The following is a 22,806-nucleotide window of genomic DNA, read 5'->3' on the forward strand; positions in this document are numbered from 1 at the left end:
GTTATATTGCGTGTAACTTCGGAACGTGCCACGCATGCACGCTATATGATGTGCGCATACTGAAGTCGAAATACAATCTAACCTAAAACCGAACGTCAAAAGATTTTTGACCGACATGACTGCGTTAACAGTTATAGCGAAATTTTGGCAAGAGTACGCGAAAAGTACGCCAAAAAAACTTAAAATAATAGATGCTTATCTACTTTATGTGTTTTTAACGGGTGCCATACAATTCGTATATTGTTGTCTGGTCGGTACGTTCCCTTTCAATAGTTTTCTCAGTGGATTTATTTCCTGCGTTTCCTGCTTCGTTCTTGGAGGTATTATCACTAATCATATTTATATATATTCAAATTTTTAATTTATGTTTATTAAAATTTTAATGTAGGATAAGTTTATGTAGTTGTAATGTTATCAATACTAATGATTATTTCTTTCGTTTTTAGTTTGATTGACTTTTTAATAACAATAATATTAATTCTTTTAATTTTATAAATTATTTCTATAGTTATAAATATTGTGTTATTAAATATTGTAGAAACAATTATATAGTTTCGATATCATAATCCATTCATTATATCATTTGTTAAATTTTAAGTTGTTATCATATAAAGCATATTGTTAAATTACTTTTTCAATTATCTTAATATTAGTAGTTAGCCAAGCAGGTAAGAGTTGAAATTTTATTTAAAATATATTATAAATTAATTTATCATTTTTTTCTTTAATTATATTCTGTGTATGATGAATATTCATTTTTACTGCATAACTGTATATTTTATCTTTTGTTTAATGGAGTACAGTGCGTAACATGTAAATATTTGTTATATTTTATTAGTATTTTGTCCTATAGAACTCAGTGAGTAATAGAAGTTATTTTGTATATTAATAAAGTTTTTAATACGATATTTAAAAAATCATGATCTGCTATATAATTTGTTTTGTTTTATTTATTACATTCCTCTTTATAAGTTTTATAAATTCTGATATTAGAAAGATATGCAATATAAATTATTAGTAAAATAAATATGAAGTTAGTAATAGATATTTTTTTCAATAAAGTGTAGTAAATGTATTAAGTTTAATCTATTAAATCATAGAAGTAATTATGTTAACAATTGTTAATGGATATGTTTTAATTATTTCTTCTTCCATGTATTTCAGTTTGCTTACGGTTACAAGTGAATCCCAAAAATAAAAGTCAATTTCATGGAATAAGTCCAGAGAGAGGATTTGCAGATTTTATTTTTGCACATGTAATTCTACATATTGTTGTTATGAATTTCATTGGTTGAAAATGAAAAATGAGATTTTACTTGTAAAATTTTGTAATAAACTGCTAAAAGCATTATTGTATTTGAATCTATTATTAAAAATACCTTATTTCAAAAATGATAGAGTAACGAAATTAAAATTCATTTATATAAATTGTAGATTTTTGCAATAAATAATAAAACTTTTCTTTGCTTCAAATATAACCTTTTTTACTGGTATACATAAATAAAAGATCTTTACAACTGATAAAATTAATCAAATACAGAATATTCATTTTTAAATAAAATAATAGTATTTCTTATTAAAAAACATACTCTCAATATATTTTTTTGTACTTAATAAAACTAAAATTAATAATAAAAATAACAATGATCATTTGCTATTAGAAATATTAGGTGATTTTATCCTGTATTCGAATAAAAAGGGAATATATGGAAAAAAGAAAGATATTACCTTCGACAATACATTCTAATTATTATCAGTCCTCTAATCCACCGATGAGTATATAATTCACAACCAGTCGATGTCGATTAGATCAAAATCTTTTCTTCTACTCTTAAGAATAACGACTTTCTTACGAATAGAAAAATAGGATTTCAAAGAATATCCTAAAAGCATAAATTATTAAATTGTTAAAAAATATCTTTCTTTAACTGTTTTAGTGCCAGGGGTTTTTAAGAATCGGATTGTGCCATGCAGCGCGATAGCGCTTCGTTCATTTATTTGCGAGAAATACCGATTGACGCGATCGCGCTGCTCTTATTTTTCGTCGAAATATGCCGCTCGGCGCGCTCGCGCTTCATTTCTCAGCAGTCATATCAGAAACGTTATACTAAACACTCTAAAGTTTGCGAAATATTCGTGCTTTGCGTTTTGTTTGCGTGATAACATTGTATAATACAGGATTTGGTTTTCCAATTCAAACGGTAATTTATACATTAGTTTTTTTTAATTAACACGTTCGTCGCTGCATCATCCAGATATGGGTGACGGGTATACTTCCATTACCGGTATAAAACGATCGAATTTAATTTGTGTGCAGTGCAAAAAAAGACTTCATCCATTATGTCTTCATAAACATGTCTGTTTTAAAAATAATGAATGTCCTGATCTTGCAAAACCATGAATAGAATTTTAATGTCTTTATGTGTTTACACTTTCGTGTTTTGATATATATATATTGTTTATTTTTTTTTCATTTATCATCGTAAAAGCATAAAAAGAAATATAAAGAAACTATATAAATATATAATTTATATAAAATATATAAGAAATATAAAGAAACAGGGGCAATGGGTGAACTAAAAAAAAGACTTACTTTTAAACATGACAATGAACATTAGTAATCTAGTTTTATATCTATTATAAATAGAATATTATATTATGTTTTTTATATTTTCAAAAATTTTGGCAACATATTTATACTATGCAGAAGTATATGTAAATAAAAGTAAATTCAATAAAAACAGCTTATTTATGCTGGTGGTTTACAATTATTTGAAAAAGAAAGTAATTAAGAGAGGAAACTCTGATATGACTCGTGGCGAGCTATATTCGAAACCGAGCGCGTTGCGAATTTACGATCGTGAATAAACATCTAGACACAGTTCACTATAGTACGCGAACAGTGCGATCGCGCTGCGTGGCGCTAAAACGGTTAAGAAAAATGAAAAAATATAAGCAACACATTCTTTTAAGATAAAAAATATTAAATTCAATGAAAAGAATTACTTGTTTATAAGATATTAAATTTCCTATATATGTATAAGGACTTTCTTTTTTTTGTATAGCATAGAAGCTTTTGAAAAAAATTTTGATGGGTTAACAAAAAAGAAGAAATACGAAATGAAAGATTAAGATCTCAGGAAAGTTTCATTTCTTAATTATTACTTTAATAAATAAAGAATTAAAAATAATTAAGCGAGTAATACTTTTAAGTTAATTCTTATTATTGCTAAAGAATTAAATGGTTAATACTTTAAGTTAATTGTCCTTACCTCTTCTTAAGAATAAAAAAACATATTCTTAAGGAAACTATCCTTTTCAAGTAAGGAGTCTAGAATTTTCAAGGAAACTATTCCTAAAGATCGGGATTTTAATATGACAAAAATCAAAGAAAGCGAATACAATATTTATGAGTGCAAAGACTATGGAAAAAAGAAAAGAAAAGTGAATAAAAAAAAGAGAACTGGTGCCTAAAAAATTGTTCTCATTGTAGGAGCAATAATAATTAAGATCATTCAAAAATGCTTAGGAACAAACCAAAGAGTAAAGAATATAGTCTACAAAAAAAAAAAAAAAAGAAAATAAGAACTGCATGTAAGCAAACGCAAAAAGGAGGCGAGGAAAAAGTATAAGTGGACGTCGGTGGACGTGTACTCAAGGAAATCAGTCGTTATACTCTTCTTTAAAGAAGATAATCGCTACGAAGCACGAAAAATCAAGAACTTTTTATCAGCATATATCTCTCTGTTTTCCCTGTTTTAAGAGGTAGCATTAGAAACACTTTTGTCATGCTTTCCTCTGCACTTCTTGAGATATTTCTCCTTAGCAGTGAGTCTCAGGAGTTCTTTGCGACGCTGCAGGATTTGTTCTCGTTCGGACGATGATTTGGAAAACCGTCCTCCTAGGCTGGAAGGTTCTTCACCGCTGTAATTATTCATTAGGAATATTTTCAGATTAATCAAATTATATTATAATGGATAACTTGAAAATAAAACACATTTAACAAATTTAAAAATATTATTTGGAACATAAAATTATCTGTTCTGAATATATCTTACATTTTCTTTATGGATTTTCTTTTAACCCTTTGCGCTCGAGAGGCGACTCTCAGTCACCACGGCGTTCTATGGTGCAACTCCAGTGGCGAGTGAGAGGCGACAGTCCCTGTTTATGCTAGATTTTGACATCTCTAGTTAATGAGAGTGCAATATTGGTTCGTACATAGGTTCCTTAGGTCCTCATGTTCTTTGTTAGGAAGTGTAAAGTGACTTTAAAAGGGAGATAAAATATTTAATCTCAAATCCTTCCGAAACTATGGTTCTGACAACGTCTTCGATGTTAATTCAGATTCAACGGCCATGGCAAAAGTATTTGTGGCGGCACTCGACAGCAAATTTCACCGGACGACACCAACTAGTGTCGAACGATGGTTAACGCCTTAGGTTACGAATGTTCGGGACCCGGGTTCAAATCCCGGCGACCGGAGTCGATTTTTCTTCACAATACGAAAATGAGAAGAAAAGCAGCACTACCCAGCAGCGACATCTACAACAACCTAACTCGACCTCCACACGAGCAGAATAGCACTATAATCCACAACTATACCGGCTACCACAAATTACTACACTACTATTACCATAAAACTATTGCACCTCATATTATTATAGCTTAGAAATTCTAAAAAAAATGGTTTTCGGAAATGAAATTAGCTCAAATGAAGTTAATTAAGAATTTTGAACTGTTGAAATGAGACCAATTATATTCAAAGATGCATCTTAGTGAATGCTTTATAAATTATCATACAAAAAAAATAGAGAAATTAATATTATAAAATCATATTTTCAATGATGTAAATATAGATAAATTATTAGAATATAATGTTTTTGTGAGTTAATCTTTTATAAAATCATTTTACGCTACCTATAAGATACGCGTCATATATACGCTAAATCATCTGGAGTTGCTGCCTGACGAAAAAAATCCTCGAACGCAAAAGGTTAAAATATATGTCTGATATAAATGATAAAAATGAAACCTATTATTACCTATCAGCAAGAGGAATATCAAGTCGTGGATCTGAAGGTAGCGGCATCGAAGGGGTATTCAAAGAAACATTAGTTTCTGTGGTACTGGTATGGATTTGAAGGACGGATTCCAATTGCGGTTCTTCGATTATATGATGAGGAGATATCAAGACCCCATCCAGAATATTTGCAACGGTCCATTCGATTGATCTTGTCCCTCTGAGGTCTTGTACGATTAGATTGCGGGGGAATTGTGGAAACAGTTGCTGCACCTGTTTTAATAAATAATACAAAATTAATATTATAATGAATGATACAGAAATCAAATAAACATCTCTTTTTCCATTTGATTAATAAAAGTATGCGAATAAGATGAAAGTAAACTATATTTAAAATTATAATTTGACGTTAAGTAAGTTCAATATGTAGCAGTCCTTGAATAAATGAACACAGAATGAACCCAGTTTGAACCAGTTAACAGTAATAGAATACCATTCAGAGTTTAGTGAGTGAAATTCCAGTATTTTTTCTACTATGTATTTGTAATTAGATTCTAATAAAATAATTACTTCTGAACCATTGAGGTTCTCCCAAAATTATAATGTATTAGTTTTCAATAATTAAAAATGTATGGTTAACGCACCTGTCTAATCATAGTATCCATTTGCGAGTTGTTATATGCAATAGTAGAAATATTCCCACGTAGTCTATTGTGGGAAACTTCAACGGAGAAGCTTGGTAACCAGGACACATATCTTGAGCCATCAAAATGAAAGAAATGATTCTCATTTCGCCTAGCTGGCGCTTGTAGTTCAGTTGATAATCCTTGTGTGTTTACAAGGTGGCTAGGTTGCATGTTTAAAGCAAGCCTACATGTTGGGCAGGAAGTATCCTGTTCTAACCAAGACTGTAAACAAGAATTGTGGAAAAGATGAACACAAGGTAGCTTTCTAGCTGTTTCCATTTTCTCCCAGCAAATGGCGCAGTTGTCTGAGTTCTCTGCTAACTCTTCCTGACTTGCCATTGGATAGCTAGAAATAAAAATATATAAATTTGTATAAAATTTTGTATAAAAATCCATACTCTACTAATTACAATTATAAAAAGTGTATACTTACTTTTGTTCCATATGATTTAATACAGCAAGATAGTTCCTGTGCTTTGTGACTTTGCGTTGTATCTCATAGAAAAGATACCTAAGTTGCATACAGATTACAAGGGATGCCATGCTTAGGAATATGTTACTCCAAAGTAGCATGTGGACATGGTGAAAAAAATCTACAGCTAGCACTATTAGTTCTGCTATTAGATCTGTGTAGTAAGTTAGAGGACCCCTTTTGTCCCAACAACGTTGCGAAGAGGTTCCAGCCCCTCGAGTATCATACAGATGAATTATGTATCGCACCATTACATGAGTTGTTCTGGCACTTAGTAAAATGCACTGTTAACAAGCAAATACATTATTAGAATTACATGGTTATAATAACTTCTATTCTGTTAGTGGAAAAAAATGAAAGTTACTAAAAAGAATTGAAGTATTCGAAGTTGCCACGAGTATTCTGATAAATGAAGAATTATTTACTTTTACACAAGTGTTTACGTTACCTCGGCTGCAGTGAAGGCATAGGTATTAAATGAAACAAAGAAGAACGCTGCAGCTGTGCATAGGAGTAGCATGAAGGAGGATAATGCAAGAATAGTCGCGAGAAGGCCAAGAAGTTTTGCATGACTCCAACCTGGTGTTGTAGGCGAAAACGATAACTAGAAAATAATAATTAAAAGTTCTGTAATGTTTTTCATTATCTATATATGTAAAATAATAAATTTTTTAATAATAATTAATATTAAATTTATAACTTATATTAAAATAGATTATTATTAATATTAATTCTTATTTTTATAATGCTTATCAATTAAATTAGGTCATGGACAGTAATTTGTAAAAATGATTTGTTTAAAAAAAGCGAATATTTTTTTATTATTCATTAGAATGATTAACTTATTTTTATGTAAATATTTGACTAATATGAAATTTTACTGTTTATATAATGACAATATTTATGCAGAATATTATGTAGCTTAACTAGACAATTTGATTAAAGCATTACTATTTTATAGTTAAAGATTATATAGATTCAAATAGAATAATCCATGTAATCCATATATTGGAATACGTCTAACTCTACTGTATTTAGCTTCAGACGTATATTATTTAAATAAAGATATTTAGAGAAATTAATGTGTACATTAAAAAATGTTATGGAACATGTACTTTTTGTTTAATTATGTGATTAAATGCAAACAGAAAAATTATACATTACAATCTAATGTTAATTGTAACAAAATTATTATAAAAAATATCTAATATCTTCAGTCGAATACTAATTTATTGACTTAACTTTAACTTACTGAATTGTACTTATTATTAACTATAATTATTAATTAGTAAAATATATCATTAATAAATCTGAGAAATAGCTTTATTTGCGTATAAAAGTTTAACTAAGTAAATATTGGAGTAACATGCTTTAAAAAATTAAAAAATGGCGCGCACGAGACAGATCAAGGAAAATTGAATGTCGTCTAGCTGCAGAAAGGTATAACCTGGTTACCTCTATTCGATTATACTAACGGGATTCACGCGAATTCATTACATAACGGAGCCGAGATTCTTTGTTTTTATACTAAAGATTCCAACCACTCTGCGCGCCAAGATATCTCTTTTTTTTAGATCTTTCAGTTCTATTGTTGAACAAATTTTCAGAATTCTGGCAAAAATACGAAGAATGATTTTTAAATACAGATAACATACATTATATGCATTTACTGTAGTTTTGTAACATTTACAACCTTGTCATTGTTTTATTGAACATTTTTCTGAAGTAAAAAATATGTAAAATATAAATGGACGACCATATATACAGTGTGGACCAGTTAAATGTGGTCATTTAAATATCTGCGTTATTTGTTGTTGCATGAAAAACTTTTCAGGAAAAAGTTGCACTGTTTCAAGGAGCACGTATAATATTGAAAATAGCTTTTCCTAATGATCCTTTTTTATGGGATTTCAAGATCACTAGTACTTTTTTGTTGATAATCCTATATTTATTTTTAGATATTCTTGTAGAAAGTGAAAAAATAAATTCAACTGCCAATAGAACCATACCATTTCTATCGTTTAGTTCTAAAATATTTCCGTCTAAATGTGTACAAATTTTATATGGTATCTCGAGTTACGCGATACCGTGATTTCTCACATTCGTATGTAGGCATAAATATTAGTTTCAATCGCAAGCGATAGAGTAGTGCATAATCGCTTAGCTTGACGTTTCTTTGGTAAAGCCTTTTCTTGTAAAGATTGATGCCTTTCACCATACATCAGTACAATATCTACTTCTTCCTGTAGTATGCAACGCATTTTGTTAAATTCAACAGTCCCAATAGAACTAAAGACATACCAAGCGATAATCTACTGCCCTATCGCTCGTCATTGGAGATGATATTTCTGTTTACATACGAACGTGAAGATCGGTATACTGCGTAATTTGAGATACCGTGTGCATCGAGATATCACCCAAGATTTTAATACATACAGACGCCAATATCTCAAAACTAAACGATCGAAATGGTATAGTTCTGTAGGTCAGCGAATTTGATTTCTTACGCTCTACGAAAATATCCAAAAATAAATAAAGGAATTAAAAAAAAAAAAAAAAAAAATACCAATGACCTTGCTATCTCGCCAAAAAAGAAAATCACTGAAATAAAACTATTTCCAATATTCCATGTGTTCATTCGAACAGTGCAACTTTCTCCTGGGTAGATTTTTTATACGACAATAAATAATACAGTATTCATGCATAATGTGATCTGTGCTCTAAAAAAATTATGGGAGTTGGTGAGAATTGGAAATACGTAAGCCAAGTTCTTCTTCCAGACTGTAAAATCGAAAAATAAATAGGATATACATATATATATATACACATATATATGCGTATATAGGGTGTCTGGTAAATGGCAGTACAATCGGTCATTGAAATTCACTATGAATTGAGACTTGATCGAGTATATGTGTACCGAAAAGATTTTTATACTTAATATGCTCAGAAACTGAGCCTTAAACGAAAAAATCTTATCCTTTTTTTCAACTTACTTTTTAATGTAGGATCATTCCCTGGCCGGTTGTACTAATATATACCCTGTATAAAAGGACGCCTCAGGGTACCCAGGAAATGAAACGAAATAAAAGACTGGAAAGTTCGTTGGGTAATATAAGGGCCAATGACCTCTGAAGCGACTTCTTCAAGGGATGCTGCCTGTGATGCCAAGGGCACATAGCAACCCACCCTCAGCAGAAAATAGAATACATACATACATACATACGTACGTATATAAACGTATGAAGTATCTTTATTACATGTGCGTTCAAGGTGGAAGAAAGATACTGAGTATTTTATATATATACCTATTCCTTTATATTCCTTTCGATAACTGGCCAGATAAGCGCTACTGTAATTTCAAGATCATTGCTGGCCATTTATTTGACCCGTCGAACGTGTAACTTCTCACGTAGCTAGTTAAACCAAATAAACAAGCGAGATTGATTCATCGCGAAAATACACGCGAAAGGTATAGACAGAAAGACACTACGTAGCATGTGTGCCTACCAGAGAGACAATACGATACAGATCTATTGAGAAATTTCGCAAGATGTCGTTGTGGGGCACGTGCCAACTTTAATAACGCGTGCGTTCCGAATTCACGTTCTTGTTTAAAATATGCTAAGATATCCAGCTGTTTACTACGATATTTACTGTACTATATGGCTTATCAAGGTCTTGACAAAATTTAAGAAGTTGGAATTCGATGGTAATGCCAAGTCTCAGAATTATCTGTTTGATGACATTATACCTTTTTTCCTATTAAATCTACGCTATAAGTTTTTGTTCAAAAGTTTGGAGTACTTCTTAGACGAAGCAAATTTTGTTGTACATTTTCCTGCGAAATAACAATATCATAAGCGTCATCTCTCAACGTAATTGATTACAGTTTCAATGCTATAAGTAATATAAGTAATAGTAATATCATAAATGCAATATTTATATACTTTAATTTCTTTTAAAATCCTAATATGCTCTAAGCTTTAGCTTTGAACTTTAAAAAGAGATATACTGAGAACAAATATTTTATAAATATCTATCTAATGAATCCTAATAACAATATATTTAAGGATTCATTTAGAGGAATTCAAAATACTTGCTGCTTTAAGAAAAATTTAGAGCATCCTGGGAAGTGTTTAATGAAATTTGGATCACGGACACGGTCAACTCAGCAACTGTTAGCAGACAGTATGTCACTTACGTATTCGAATCGATCCTTGCATAGTTGACTGAGGAGAGTTAGGAAGCCAAGCGCGGTGAACCAAGCCCACCACATTAGCACCTCGTCCATATACTGCACATTCAGCACGCCGAATACGAAGATAAATTTGTAGAATACGAAGTTCCAAAACTTGTCCTTTAGGTGTTGCTTTTCGGAGACTCGGAGTTCGGCGAATACGAATTTCTGAATTGTTTTACCCATCAGAAGTAGCATGCAGTACGCCATGTTGATTAAAGTCTATCAAAAATAAGAACAAAAAATATTTTAAATATTTTAATAATATAATTTTATTTAAAATATTTGGTAAGGATTACCAAAATAGAAATAATATATCATCGATATTAAAATTATAATTAAAATATTAGAATATCGTAATTAGCAAACTGCGAATCTTTATGCATTTATGGGAGATTAAAAAATGCAACATTATACAAAACGCATATTGTTACAGTGCGAGGGATCAAATTATATATTTATGTTAAGGAAATATATTTAAGTAAGTATAAATATAAGAATAGATACAAGTATAAGTACAGTGTAAATTAAATTCGGATTGGCACGCTGGCAGCGTTACGTTAGAACAGAGCTTTCGAAGCCATCGGGCTATGGATATTTCTACAATTACGAAAACTGATCTGTCCATATCCAGTTGCATAATTTGTGCAAGGCATGTTACTAAAAAGGCTATGAGGCTGAGAAATCCTTCAAATTGATTTACTATTAAACAATATTTAATTACTTCTAGGAGTAGGATAACTAAACAATAAAGCAGATGTAGAGTCTTCCTAGAAGTGAGAATTCAACACTTTTACTCGACTGCCTCAAAGTGTAATATAATACGATAAACAGTTCGGAAAGAGAAACAGGATAGGGACGTGGATTTGTAGAAAAATGCGTATTTATTCGAGGAAGTCCTCTACTGCGGATTGATAATATCAGAAACGATGTTTTGAGTCAGGAAAGTCACTAGGTGTGGACATTGGAATTTCCAGATTTGGCATTTTCTCGAAATGGAGGAAGTAATGGCGAGTTACAAAGAAGGGGAAACTCCAACTTCTACGTATCGGTCACATCAGGGTAGCGACAGTCCTTGAGGTGATCACGTGAGGCGCTCGAGTGTTCGATTAACAGTTTGTGAAAATAATGATAAACGTGTGATAAAAGTGATTAATGATAAACCGCGTTAACATTAAGAAAAGGCTAATTCAAAAAATTCCATATCGTTTGTTATAAGCACTTGTCGTTTCTTTAAACTATTTCCAAAGACTTGATGGCTTTAGAATTGTATTGTTGCACTGCAACACGCATAATATAAAAAAATATATCAAATATCCAAATTATAGTACTTTTTGTAAAACATGATAGATAAAACAATCTTGGAGAAACCAGTTTTTCAATTATAGTTTCAAAAATAGGAATCTAGGTACTTATAATTTTGACTCGAATCGTGCAAATACTTTTTATAGTCACTGTGTATAGAAAAGACTACAAAGAAAACGCCCCTCTGGCTTCACTAAAGAAATAAAATAGACGAACTCGAAAATGGTATTCCGGTGAGGGTTAGGTTGGTTAGGAGGGTTAGGTTGGTCAAGAGGGTTAGGTTGGTCAGGAGGGTTAGGTTATCCACATGTTATTTAACAATAAAGTTAGAAAACATTTATCGAATATTCAGCTGGACAAATTGTAAAGTACAAATTAAATAAATAAATAAAAAAAGAACTGTGTATATGACAGGAAAATAACCAAGAAGAGTGGATAATTTCTAAAATGCTATGAAACATTTCTGTGTCTTTACCAAGGAAGGCAAATTAGAAAGAAATTCATTTGCAGTTGGGTCACATCTGTAACTTGCAAAGTTATGAAAAAGCACAGGGAAAGATTCTTAAAATTAAAGAAAACGAAGAAAAATTAAGGACGTTAGGGAAAGCCGTATAATGTAACTTGAAGCAAATACGGAATAAATATCTATGGACAATCTACTGCCTTCTACGACTTTTCTATTGGTTAAAAATTTTCTTTCTTTCGTTCTAAGAGGTATCTTAAAAAAATATATCTAACTTAATCTAATCTAGATCTTAAAAAAGTACAATGAAGATAGCATTAAAAATACTTCCACGTAGATCTTTGAAACCAAAGCTGAGCGTCACTTGTATACATATGTACATGAAATCATGCAGGACATTGACCTTGACATCTTTTCAGATCCTACCAATCAATGATGTCGACTCTACCGTAAATATTTACTGGAATTTTTTACACTCGTAAATTTAAACACTCTTTGTTTTCACTTTGTTTATTTATCGGTAGCCTTGATTGTATCAGGAGAATTTTTTCCCTTTGGCAAAGAAGGTAGGAAGTAAGAAGCAACGTCTGGTACAAGTCGTATACCAACAACGTTGCTGTCTGCCAAACCGACTTGAAAGGACAGATAATTTTAGTTCCAACTTAAGCATCGGTTATTTCAATCTTTAAATTTTATTCGAGAATGTGGAACAATTTATTAGCCTGAAACGATTATTTTACAGGGAATTAAGATCGCAGAGTGGTTTCGGATAGATTTGACATTGCAGGGAAATTTATTATATTTCTAATATCGAGAATTAGTTGTATTATTTTGCCGAATAAAGAATTACGTTTTTCTGAAACATTAAAAATCATTTTTGTACATTGAAGTATAAAAAGTCAAGGACCGTAACAGAGTTAGCAGTTTAGTGATTGGTAATACCCTGACAGATTTAAACTTCAAAGAACAAAATTTCATATGTACCGATCTAATAATAAAAATATATCTGATTCGCTATAAAATTTCAACGCTTCGTATTTTTCATTTATTTTTACAATTATATTTGGTACGCATCCGTCCGAGTTAGATTTACATACTAATTGATAAGCCGAAATTGGTTATTCTATGCATGTAAAGGTCACGTATGTCACATGTACTGTACGTTAATATTGATTGCAAATTCAAATGTCCAGTTTGACAATTATTTCTTATGCTAACATTTTTCTATCTGCGAATGCATTTTATTTTGCGTTTCTCATATATTAACATCAAATAAAAAATAAAAGAAAAACGAAAAGAAGAGTCAGCACGATTTTTTAATCCTGACATTGATTATCCTTGTGGATCTCAATATTATTCATGCCCAGTCATTGTGTGGATGCGCTTTTTTCCTAATTATTTGCTTCCTTAAGCCTTTAGGGAATAACATTAACTATACATTTTGCATTGATTTGCAATATTTCCGGGTGAAAAAACTATTGGAATATACATAAGATGATTTATAAATGCGTGGTAAATTGTGATTTATTCCTCTTAAGACGTGACAAATGGTTAAAATAATTAAGTACGTCGATTATAATTTTGCATTCGTCCAAAAATTTGCAAAAGAAGAGCTATTCGTACGTATTATAAAAAGAATTATTTTGTTTTTGAAAGCTTGGAAGAGTAAAAAAATGATATACAGATGCAAACGATCCAGCTTGCTCACTGAGAGTTAACGTAACCCACATTTAAAAAATAAATCGTGTTTTTCTTAAAACACAGGTTTTCTAGTATAATAACGTAAAAACAGGTGGAAATACACGGACTTATTACTTTTTGCACGGTGTTACCATGCGCGTAAGACGTTGGCTGCGACTTCATTTGCGAAAATATGTAAGCACAGTTACATATCTTACGTTAAGTATATGAAGTCATAGATGATAGAATAATTGCGTATGCTCGTAACTTTTACCCACGTCGACGAACAAGGACCGTGTGTTTAATAAAGTATTCGAAAGGTTAATGACAGCTAAAAAATTCCTCGTTTCTTTGTAGGTCGGAACCTTACATCAGAAACAGCAAATTTTTTAACGTTGTAGTAAATGTAATCACACTTTCTATTTTTATTTTTATTTTTCTTATTTTTTTTCTAACGTTGGAAGAAAATAATATTGCAGTATCGGTTATCAGAATTATTGGAAACATTTTAGTCGAACTTTTTATCGGAAAAATTAATTATCTGTCTCGTTAAAAAATAAATGAAAAATTTGTCAAAAGAATATCGTTATACAAAGTACGATAAAGAATTTAAAACTCTTTAAACTTCTTTTATTGTTACTTTTTAGAATTTAAAGTACATCTCCGAACTTTTCTCCGTGCCTTAAGTATCATTAAAAAAACTGTGTCAAGATATATTATTAGAAGTCGATATTGCTTGTTGAGTGTTCAAGGGTTATTGGTTCTGCTTGCAACTTCAGATTGACAAACTCGATTTATGTCGTGTTAGGCGAATTTTTCCGAAGGTATACATTTTGTTAGGCTATCATTGAAAATATGTTAATTATAAATTTATTATAAATCTATATAATAATTCCATAATTATTATCCCGGAATTCGTCTGTTTTACTTTATTTTTCGCTAGATAACCTATATAGTAGCGTATACGCGCCATAGAATACTTTCGTAACCTGATCTGTGTGATAGAGAGCGAGAAAGGATACGTTTCGAGAAACTGAAAACGGGACTAGTTGTATGTTGGGTGAGACAGATCGTTTACTTACTCAGAAACGACGCATTTATCATGGTAGTAACACGAGGAGAAAGGAGAAAGTTTGCTAGTTATGGAATGGTCGATATAAATTGCCCCTAAGAGGACACGTACTCATTGGCCACGTGTTCTGCTATATTTCGTTCAATGCGCGTGATACATATTCGCCGGATGTTATTGGTTTCTAAAATGGACGCACTGCTTGATTACTTTCGTAGAAATAAAATGATTAATAATGGATATATAAAGTAAAGGAACATTTCTCTTTCGTTTCTTCTTCTTTAAGTGTATTAGATTGTTCCCAAAGTTTTTTTTCGTTTTATAAGTAAATAATAGACGCACGACATTTTTTCTTTTATATTATTTTACTGAATTATGTATCATTCATTTTGTAGTAATTGAAGAAAGTATAAACAAAAAATGTTGTGCGTCTATTATTTCCTTATAAAGACGAAAGAAACTTTTGGGATAATTTAACGTTTTTAACGTACTACAGGTTTGTACGTGATACATAACCTTAATATTCTATGTATTAAGTAAAGTAATTCGAATAATATTAATTGAAATAGATAAACTCAACGTGTCTATCTAAATAAAAATGAATATTAATTTTAGAAAAAATTCCAGTATGTTCTCAGTATTTGTAGAAGGAGAAAATCTGAAATATACAGGGTGTCTCAATTTGTTCAGGCAATATAGTTATCGGTACAGTTTAGAAAGGAACGTAGAACCAATTTTTTTTATCGCTTGTGAAACGGAATTTTGAAACGGAATTCTAGTTAGAATTGTAGAAATAATACCGTGACATATCTTGATTATTGCCAGACATAAATATTCCTAATCTATCCATTTTATTTATTTCTTATAGTACCGGTCATTTCGTGTATTTTTTCTTTCTTTATTACATATTTAACATATTTTTGTATGTTACATGTATTTGTGTATTTAACAATATTTCCAATGACATACATTTATATAACATCTTTTTCTTATCTCGACTTATGAACGTTCGTTATAAAATGTACCGACATCGTTTGGCCGGAAGAGGCTGAGTCATTCCGTACATTAAATGAATACAATTAATATATAGGAAAGAAACTATTCTTTTTTGTTTCCTTTTTTTAAATATTCTTCATGCACTATGCAAAAATCATAGAGAAGTATTTGATGTTATCTTAAATCTGTCGTTAATTGCTTAGAACATGTTTAGTAGTAGCATTACTCTTTTTCTGATGTAGCAAAAATGACTTTGAATCACTTGTTGAATTTTTATGTCAATATTTATCTTGATTATTTTCTAAGACGCAATTTAAGCTCTTGTTCGTAATAAGAACATTGATAAAACGTAGCCTGAACTCGAGAATACTTCCGAGTAAGAGCCTTATCTTTCATTTCTCACATTCGTGTTCTAATGATGACAGCGTGAAAGTTTTGTACGTAAATACGTGAATATTACACTGTCCGAACGTATAAAATTATTTTACCTTGTCGTGACTTTGCGAGTTCCGTGTTACCAAATACAGGCAAATAAATACATAGGTGAACACGACTGGATGTTATTTTATAGTAAATAGTTATTTTTTTAACACGTCGAAACGCAAATATCTAAGTACACATCAGTTCATAAGTTAAGATCACAGGAGAACTATACATATATGACAAGTACACACATACTCTTTTTCATCTTTTGTTACTTAATTGTCTTGATAATTACAAAGGGTAGTTCATATCGGATTCCACGCTTAAAAATGCATAAAAATTCACAGTGCGTCGATAAATACACTTCGAATCGGAGTTGGGCAAATTTTTATTCGGATAACGTGAAAATAGGGATAAAATCATGATTTTATTATCTGCGAAAACAAAAAGCCCAAGACCAGTCATTTCGACTGATAGTTCTAATATCAAAACTATGATAATAATGAAGTCCACTTCTCCCAGAAATATCCTACATTTTCATAAGAGTAAATGGAATCTTGGTGTTTGAGGACATCAGACCGAGAACCAAATTCGTGCGAATGAATCGTCGTGTACCACTTACCCAGACGCAGATAGGCTCGTCGATCATGCACTCGGCTAACTCCTTCAAATACGTAGCGGAATCCCTCGAATCGAAGTCGATGTTTCTGGCCGAGTCATTTTCGGTGTCCATGTAAGCGTGGGTGATCTTCCATCCTGGGTCTTTGATGATTTGAACGGCATAGTATACCGAACAGGATAACACGCAGAAGCTTATTGCCATATACAGCCGGATATTTGGCAATGGAAGCCGCTCCAAGAATTCTATCGGCATCTTAGCAGTTCTTGCGATTTACTGCTTCCTACAAACACATTTACGATATATATTGATATATTTGATTTTGTCATAATTAATGGATCGGAAGTTATATCGAAAAAGATTGTTATTACTAAATATTATTATATATATATGTATATTGTTAATGGATATTTCGTACACGCAACGAATTAATTGGGAAAAAAGCTAGATCCAAAATAATTATACACTAAAATAAAATTAAAATGTGGTGTCAATATGTTAATTAGTTAGTTGTTTTTTACGAGTATACTCGTTATCGCTTACTTTTTGCGACACATTTTAGGTATTTCCAAGAGTAAAATTTATCAAATGTACAGCTGGACAAATTGTAAAATATAAATTAAATAAAAAAAGAAAATCATTTCCAAGACGTCGGCAACAGTTAATTGGTTAATGCAAAAAAAAAAAAAAAAAATGCGATCAAATCCAAGAGTGTTAACTGCAATTTAAGGTAATATATACAAACTCGTAATTTACTCTTGCAGGCACCGTATATTAATATGTACATTACGTGTATTACAGCAATTTAACATTTTAATGCGGAGCTCTTGCAAAAAATCATAAAAACATGAAAACTCGTTTTCTTTAATACTAACCTCACCTGGTCAAATGACCTGTTTCAAAATTTCGCTTAAAATTGTATATTCGTTGTTATTTCTTTTGTTCATTTAACTTTATGTAAATTCTTATATTATATGACTAATCAATTCCTCAATTTTTGTTAATATAAGAATTAAATTCTTATATTATATTATATGACATTATATATATATATTTTATATGACATATTATCTTATATTATATTATATTCTTATATTATTAATATAAGAATTAACAAAAATTGAGAAGTTCATTAGTCATATAATATAAGAATTTACATAAAGTTAGACGATTAAAAGAAATAACAATGAGTACAATTTTAAATTAAATTTTGATATCGGTTATTTGACTGGGTTTGATAAGGTTAGTGTTAAAATCGTTATATGTATTGTAGCAGCGAATGATTATTTTAATTTAATACGAAAACTATTGATGCGAGATTATTTAGTTCGAACAATTACATATTCTTCTTTCTGGTTTTGTTTCTGAGTAACGATTGATGATTCATTCTACTGATTTATTGCGCTGCTTATAGATGTACATACTTATTTCAAGTCTCTGTATGACGTGTGACATTTTCCTAAGTTGCATGTTATCCAATGAGGTCACGTAAAAGATAAGAGAAATCGTTCGTTTAAATGATAAATATAAACATAATAATGTTAGTTTTGTTGGTATTTTTTCTTATTCGATGTTAATATATTTCCATATAAATTTGCCTAATACGCGAGCATTAAGTACAGGCGAGAGGATGCGTGACGTGTCTGCAGGAGGCAGCGAGTGCCTTTCTAACCGGGACGCGTAGCAGGAAAAAAGCGCGAAAGCGATCATTGCTCTCTCAATCTGAGGCGGTGCACTGTTTCAACCGCGCTAATTTTAGCCGAACAAACCTCATATTCTACTTTCATAGGAAAAAAGGAGCATTTAATACATTAATATCTAAATTAACGATACTTGACAATCTTTCAAACTCGATTTTCTCGAAAACGAAACGCCATATAAATAAATTTTATTTTATATTTTCCAGCTGTTTTTTCACGTAGAATTATTCTATCGTCGATTATGTCACAGTTACTCTGTACAGTTACGTGGTTGTCGCACATGTTGCTATACACCTCTTCATTATATAATCCATCAGTTGCAGTCGAGGGATGACTCACTTAAAGTGAGGAACAGTTCGTTCCTTTATGATCTTCGAAAGTTGTTATACAAGTGGAAGCTATGTATATTTAAACGGGTTAAGCGATCTCTGAAATGCAGTAATTTTTACCTTTGTTTCCTCTATGAGAATAATACTCCGTATTTTCACTGTTATTACCGTGTTGTTTCATGTTCAAAATTGCTACGTGCCGGTCGATGGGCAGTGGCGATGCGCGAACCTTACAATGTGCGCGCGCCTTTATGAATGGTTAACCTCCAAATTTAGAGACAGTAATATAGAATACTTTGTTATCAACCGAATTTCCAATGATGCAACGCATGAAATACAAACTACATGCACTTAAATACGCATTAAGAAGATTGCATAAAAATTTGAAAAGTTGCATGTGTATCAACTTAATGATGATGATAAATGGAAGGTCATCCGCGGGGCATCTCGCGGATAATTTACAGACTCTCGTTAGAAATCACGAATATTTTTATTAATGAATGACTCTCGACACGTATTATCGTGCTCTCGATGATTAAAAGTTTAACGGGAAGCAAATAAGTGCGACGCGGCGTTTCGTATGTTTTTTAATCGGGTAATGAAGCTGTGTTTTCAAATATATTCTTGCTTCGTGAATATGGCAATTTATCGTTGAATTCCATATTTTATAAATTATAGGATTCGTTCGTCGTTAGAATCAAATACTTCTATATTAAAATTTGAATTATTTTTTAATCGAAGAGTAAAGCCATATTTTATGTTTTTGCCATTATTATATATGTATAGAATATTTACGTTCAATAGTATATTTATTTTTGAATTGTTATTATATATTTACTCATATTATTGAATTATTACAGTTGAATGTTAAAAGTTTCATTATTAAAGTAGTTATATATAATTCCTAACAAAAATAATATTGACTTAAATTTGCTTTCAAATAGAGAGATTATGCTTTAAGTATTTACTGAATATATCTATTAATCATTAATATGTTCTTTTTTGTTTATACACTAGAAGTACATAAATGTATTAATTATTGTTTGCACGAGATAAGATAAGCAGAAAACCTTCTCATGTTAAGAAGTTATATGTGATATGTGTTTAAACTTTGTTCCATAAAAGGTTATTGGATATACTCGTATGTACATATCTTTATATCGCGAACAATATCCTGCTCGATAAATTCGTTGTCTAGAGAACATTAAACGTAAATCTAAAAGAGAAACTAAAGTATCCTTGAAATTTCACAACCATGTTATCAACAGAAAAATTTTCACCCACATGAATTTTGTTAACTATTTTACAATATGTAAAATATTTTGTTAAGCAGAGGTAATGATTTTCTAGTTATCCATATATTAGCTGATTGATTCAGACGAGAAAACATATTTATTTACATAGTCTGTTTACAAACTTAACCTGGATCAACTTTGGATTCGTTGTACCAATATTTATTAAGAATTTAATAATAATTCTATTTCCTTGTTCATTCATACTTACTCATTCATTAATTTAACCGAGTATTAAATTAAACAGAAATTCTTAACCACAATTTTTCAATTTATGAAATTTTGTAATTTTATCATTTTTGTTTATTAATTTATTATTTAATTCTTTTAGTTATTTTAATTTTATATAATTCATATTTATCTTCTTTTTGTTAATTCGTGTGTTTAATACTTTCCAATTTCGTGTATTCTTCCATTCATCATTTTGATCCATGAGAAGCGCTTATTCCCCGCAATTTTAAAGAAACATACATTCAACTAGGTCTTAATAATTCGTATACTTAAATTTATGGAATATTAAGTACTTCGCCATTCAATCTTTGACTCTGCTTTCTTTTCCTCATAATAGTTAGTTCCCTTACATCAGTTATCCATCCCAATGGTTCTATTTTTCCAATTATATGTATTATAAAGTAAGTAATCGGGATAAAATGTCAATAAATGAATATATTATTATATGTAAATTATAAGTTCGAAATTTTACTTTATTCAAACTATGTATAAGCATACTGCATTCGCCATATAAACATAAATCATACCTGGTTTAAGCAACTAATAAGTAACTAAATAATTCATTCTAAAATATTAAATGACAGATTAAATACAATGAACCATACTCGATATCATGTTCCTATAAAAAGACGCTCTATCGATACCGAACAAGTGGACTCACCTGAGATTGATGATTGAACCACGTTGTTCTTAATCCATCACCGAAATGAAAGAGGGTACTTCCGAAAATGAAGACTCGTGTTGACATTTAACGCATATCTGCACTGAATTTGTGAGGAAAATAAAGGTAAGAATACCGCGGAGAAAAGAGAAACCGGAAGGCTACTGAAAGTAAGACTTTCTCGGTTGAAATCATCCACCAGTTAACGGCACACGCGGCTCATCATAGTTTTACATGGTATACGTACGAAAGAAGTCCACGAATTAGTTCGGTTCAAACGTATCTCGTGCTGGCGAACCGCTTGTTTCACTCTCGTTTCTTTAGGAGGAGCTTGAAGATATTATTGCGACACAATACGACACGATGTGTCACGACAACTGCAGTGCTCGAGACCGCTGAGGAGACTTACTGACTGCACAGTCGATAAAGAAGTATCGATTGATATAAGTAACAAAAAGTGGGGGTTAACTAGCTTAGATTCGCTACTTGGCCGACCTTATCGATACTGCGCGCGAAAATGTGAATCCTTTCTTTGAGTTATCACTCCTGATATTTTAGTAGAAACATAGTAATGTATTTTTATAAATTATCAAGTATAATTGATACCTTCCCCCTATAATTACCTACCCCTATAATTGATAATTTGTTATTAAAAAATACAGAGTAAAATTTTGAATGTAGAATTAAACATTGCATTTTCTATATTGTCAAATATGCTTGAATGTGTTTGTTCTAGATCCCCTAATGTGTTTACTGTGTCAACATTTAATTTTTCAGTTATTGAAAAAAACAATGTGTGAGTACAATGACTGCGGATGAAATGTATATTCAATATCGCATTTTGGTTGCATTTCAACTTAATATTATTTTTTGCTTACTAATGATTGTTTTTATTCTTGGAACTAACGCTGTAACATATATTGTACGTAAACAGTAATATTAGAAGTATTGCATGAAATATACTGAGTTTAAGAAAGAAATCATGTTAGACTCCAAAAATTAAAAAATGTAGGGTTAAAAATAATTACTGGGATCGATATTATGAGTTGCGCAATCATTTATTATATCACATTATTTTCATATAATCTGGATGTAATGTAAATTAATAATAATAATACTTAATTAATTTACATTACAATTTAATTAATTATAATAATATTTTTTAAGTAACAAAGCTTTAGTATTTAGAAGCTTTGATTTGGAATTGGTATATAACATTAAATTTAACTAAAATAAATAAAAATTTAATTTAAAATAATACTGAAATTTAGTTTAGCTTAATTGATAAAATTCACTACCCTGTAATTACCAATAATCGATACTACATCTTTGACTGGACAAATACGCCACCTTTTGAGCATTTCAAGAATTCTGTGATCAACAGTTTTGAAGCCGCAAAATTTCAAAATATGTTCAAATGCAAACACAAAATATTAAAATATTAAAGAATATCATAAACAAAATTGTTAGAGATATCCGTTTTCATCTTTTATTTTGCAATAGTTGATAAGTAATATTTGGAAAAATGATGATTAATATATTTCTTGAAAATATTACGTTTTGCTAAAGTAAATAATATTAAAACTAAGTGTCAATACTTTTTGTCCCATATCTTAT

General features: G+C 30.6%; 2 protein-coding genes across 3 annotated transcripts; one reads left to right on the forward strand and one right to left on the reverse strand.

The window, feature by feature from the left end:
- Positions 1-1,356, forward strand: LOC132914832 (dolichyl-diphosphooligosaccharide--protein glycosyltransferase subunit DAD1). The gene is made up of 2 exons (XM_060974268.1): positions 1-320; positions 1,165-1,356. Exons 1-2 carry the CDS (start codon positions 116-118, stop codon positions 1,293-1,295), a joined length of 336 nt encoding a protein of 111 aa, XP_060830251.1. The 5' UTR covers positions 1-115; the 3' UTR covers positions 1,296-1,356.
- Positions 1,357-3,128: 1,772 nt separating this feature from the next.
- LOC132914831 (E3 ubiquitin-protein ligase AMFR-like) lies at positions 3,129-21,611 on the reverse strand. Of its 2 annotated transcripts, XM_060974267.1 has the most exons (9): positions 21,437-21,611; positions 21,190-21,292; positions 16,980-17,259; positions 10,386-10,643; positions 6,630-6,785; positions 6,143-6,465; positions 5,668-6,055; positions 5,046-5,296; positions 3,129-3,924 (listed from the first exon to the last, which is right to left on the reverse strand). In XM_060974267.1, exons 3-9 carry the CDS (start codon positions 17,229-17,231, stop codon positions 3,759-3,761), a joined length of 1,794 nt encoding a protein of 597 aa, XP_060830250.1. In that variant the 5' UTR covers positions 17,232-17,259; positions 21,190-21,292; positions 21,437-21,611; the 3' UTR covers positions 3,129-3,758. The 2 variants fall into 2 exon arrangements, with proteins under 2 accessions (XP_060830250.1, XP_060830249.1); XM_060974266.1 differs by having other exon boundaries at positions 21,190-21,611.
- Between the last annotated feature and the right edge of the window lie 1,195 nt (positions 21,612-22,806).

This window comes from Bombus pascuorum, chromosome 15, assembly GCF_905332965.1.
Source record: "Bombus pascuorum chromosome 15, iyBomPasc1.1, whole genome shotgun sequence".
NCBI classification, from domain to species: Eukaryota; Metazoa; Arthropoda; class Insecta; order Hymenoptera; family Apidae; genus Bombus; species Bombus pascuorum.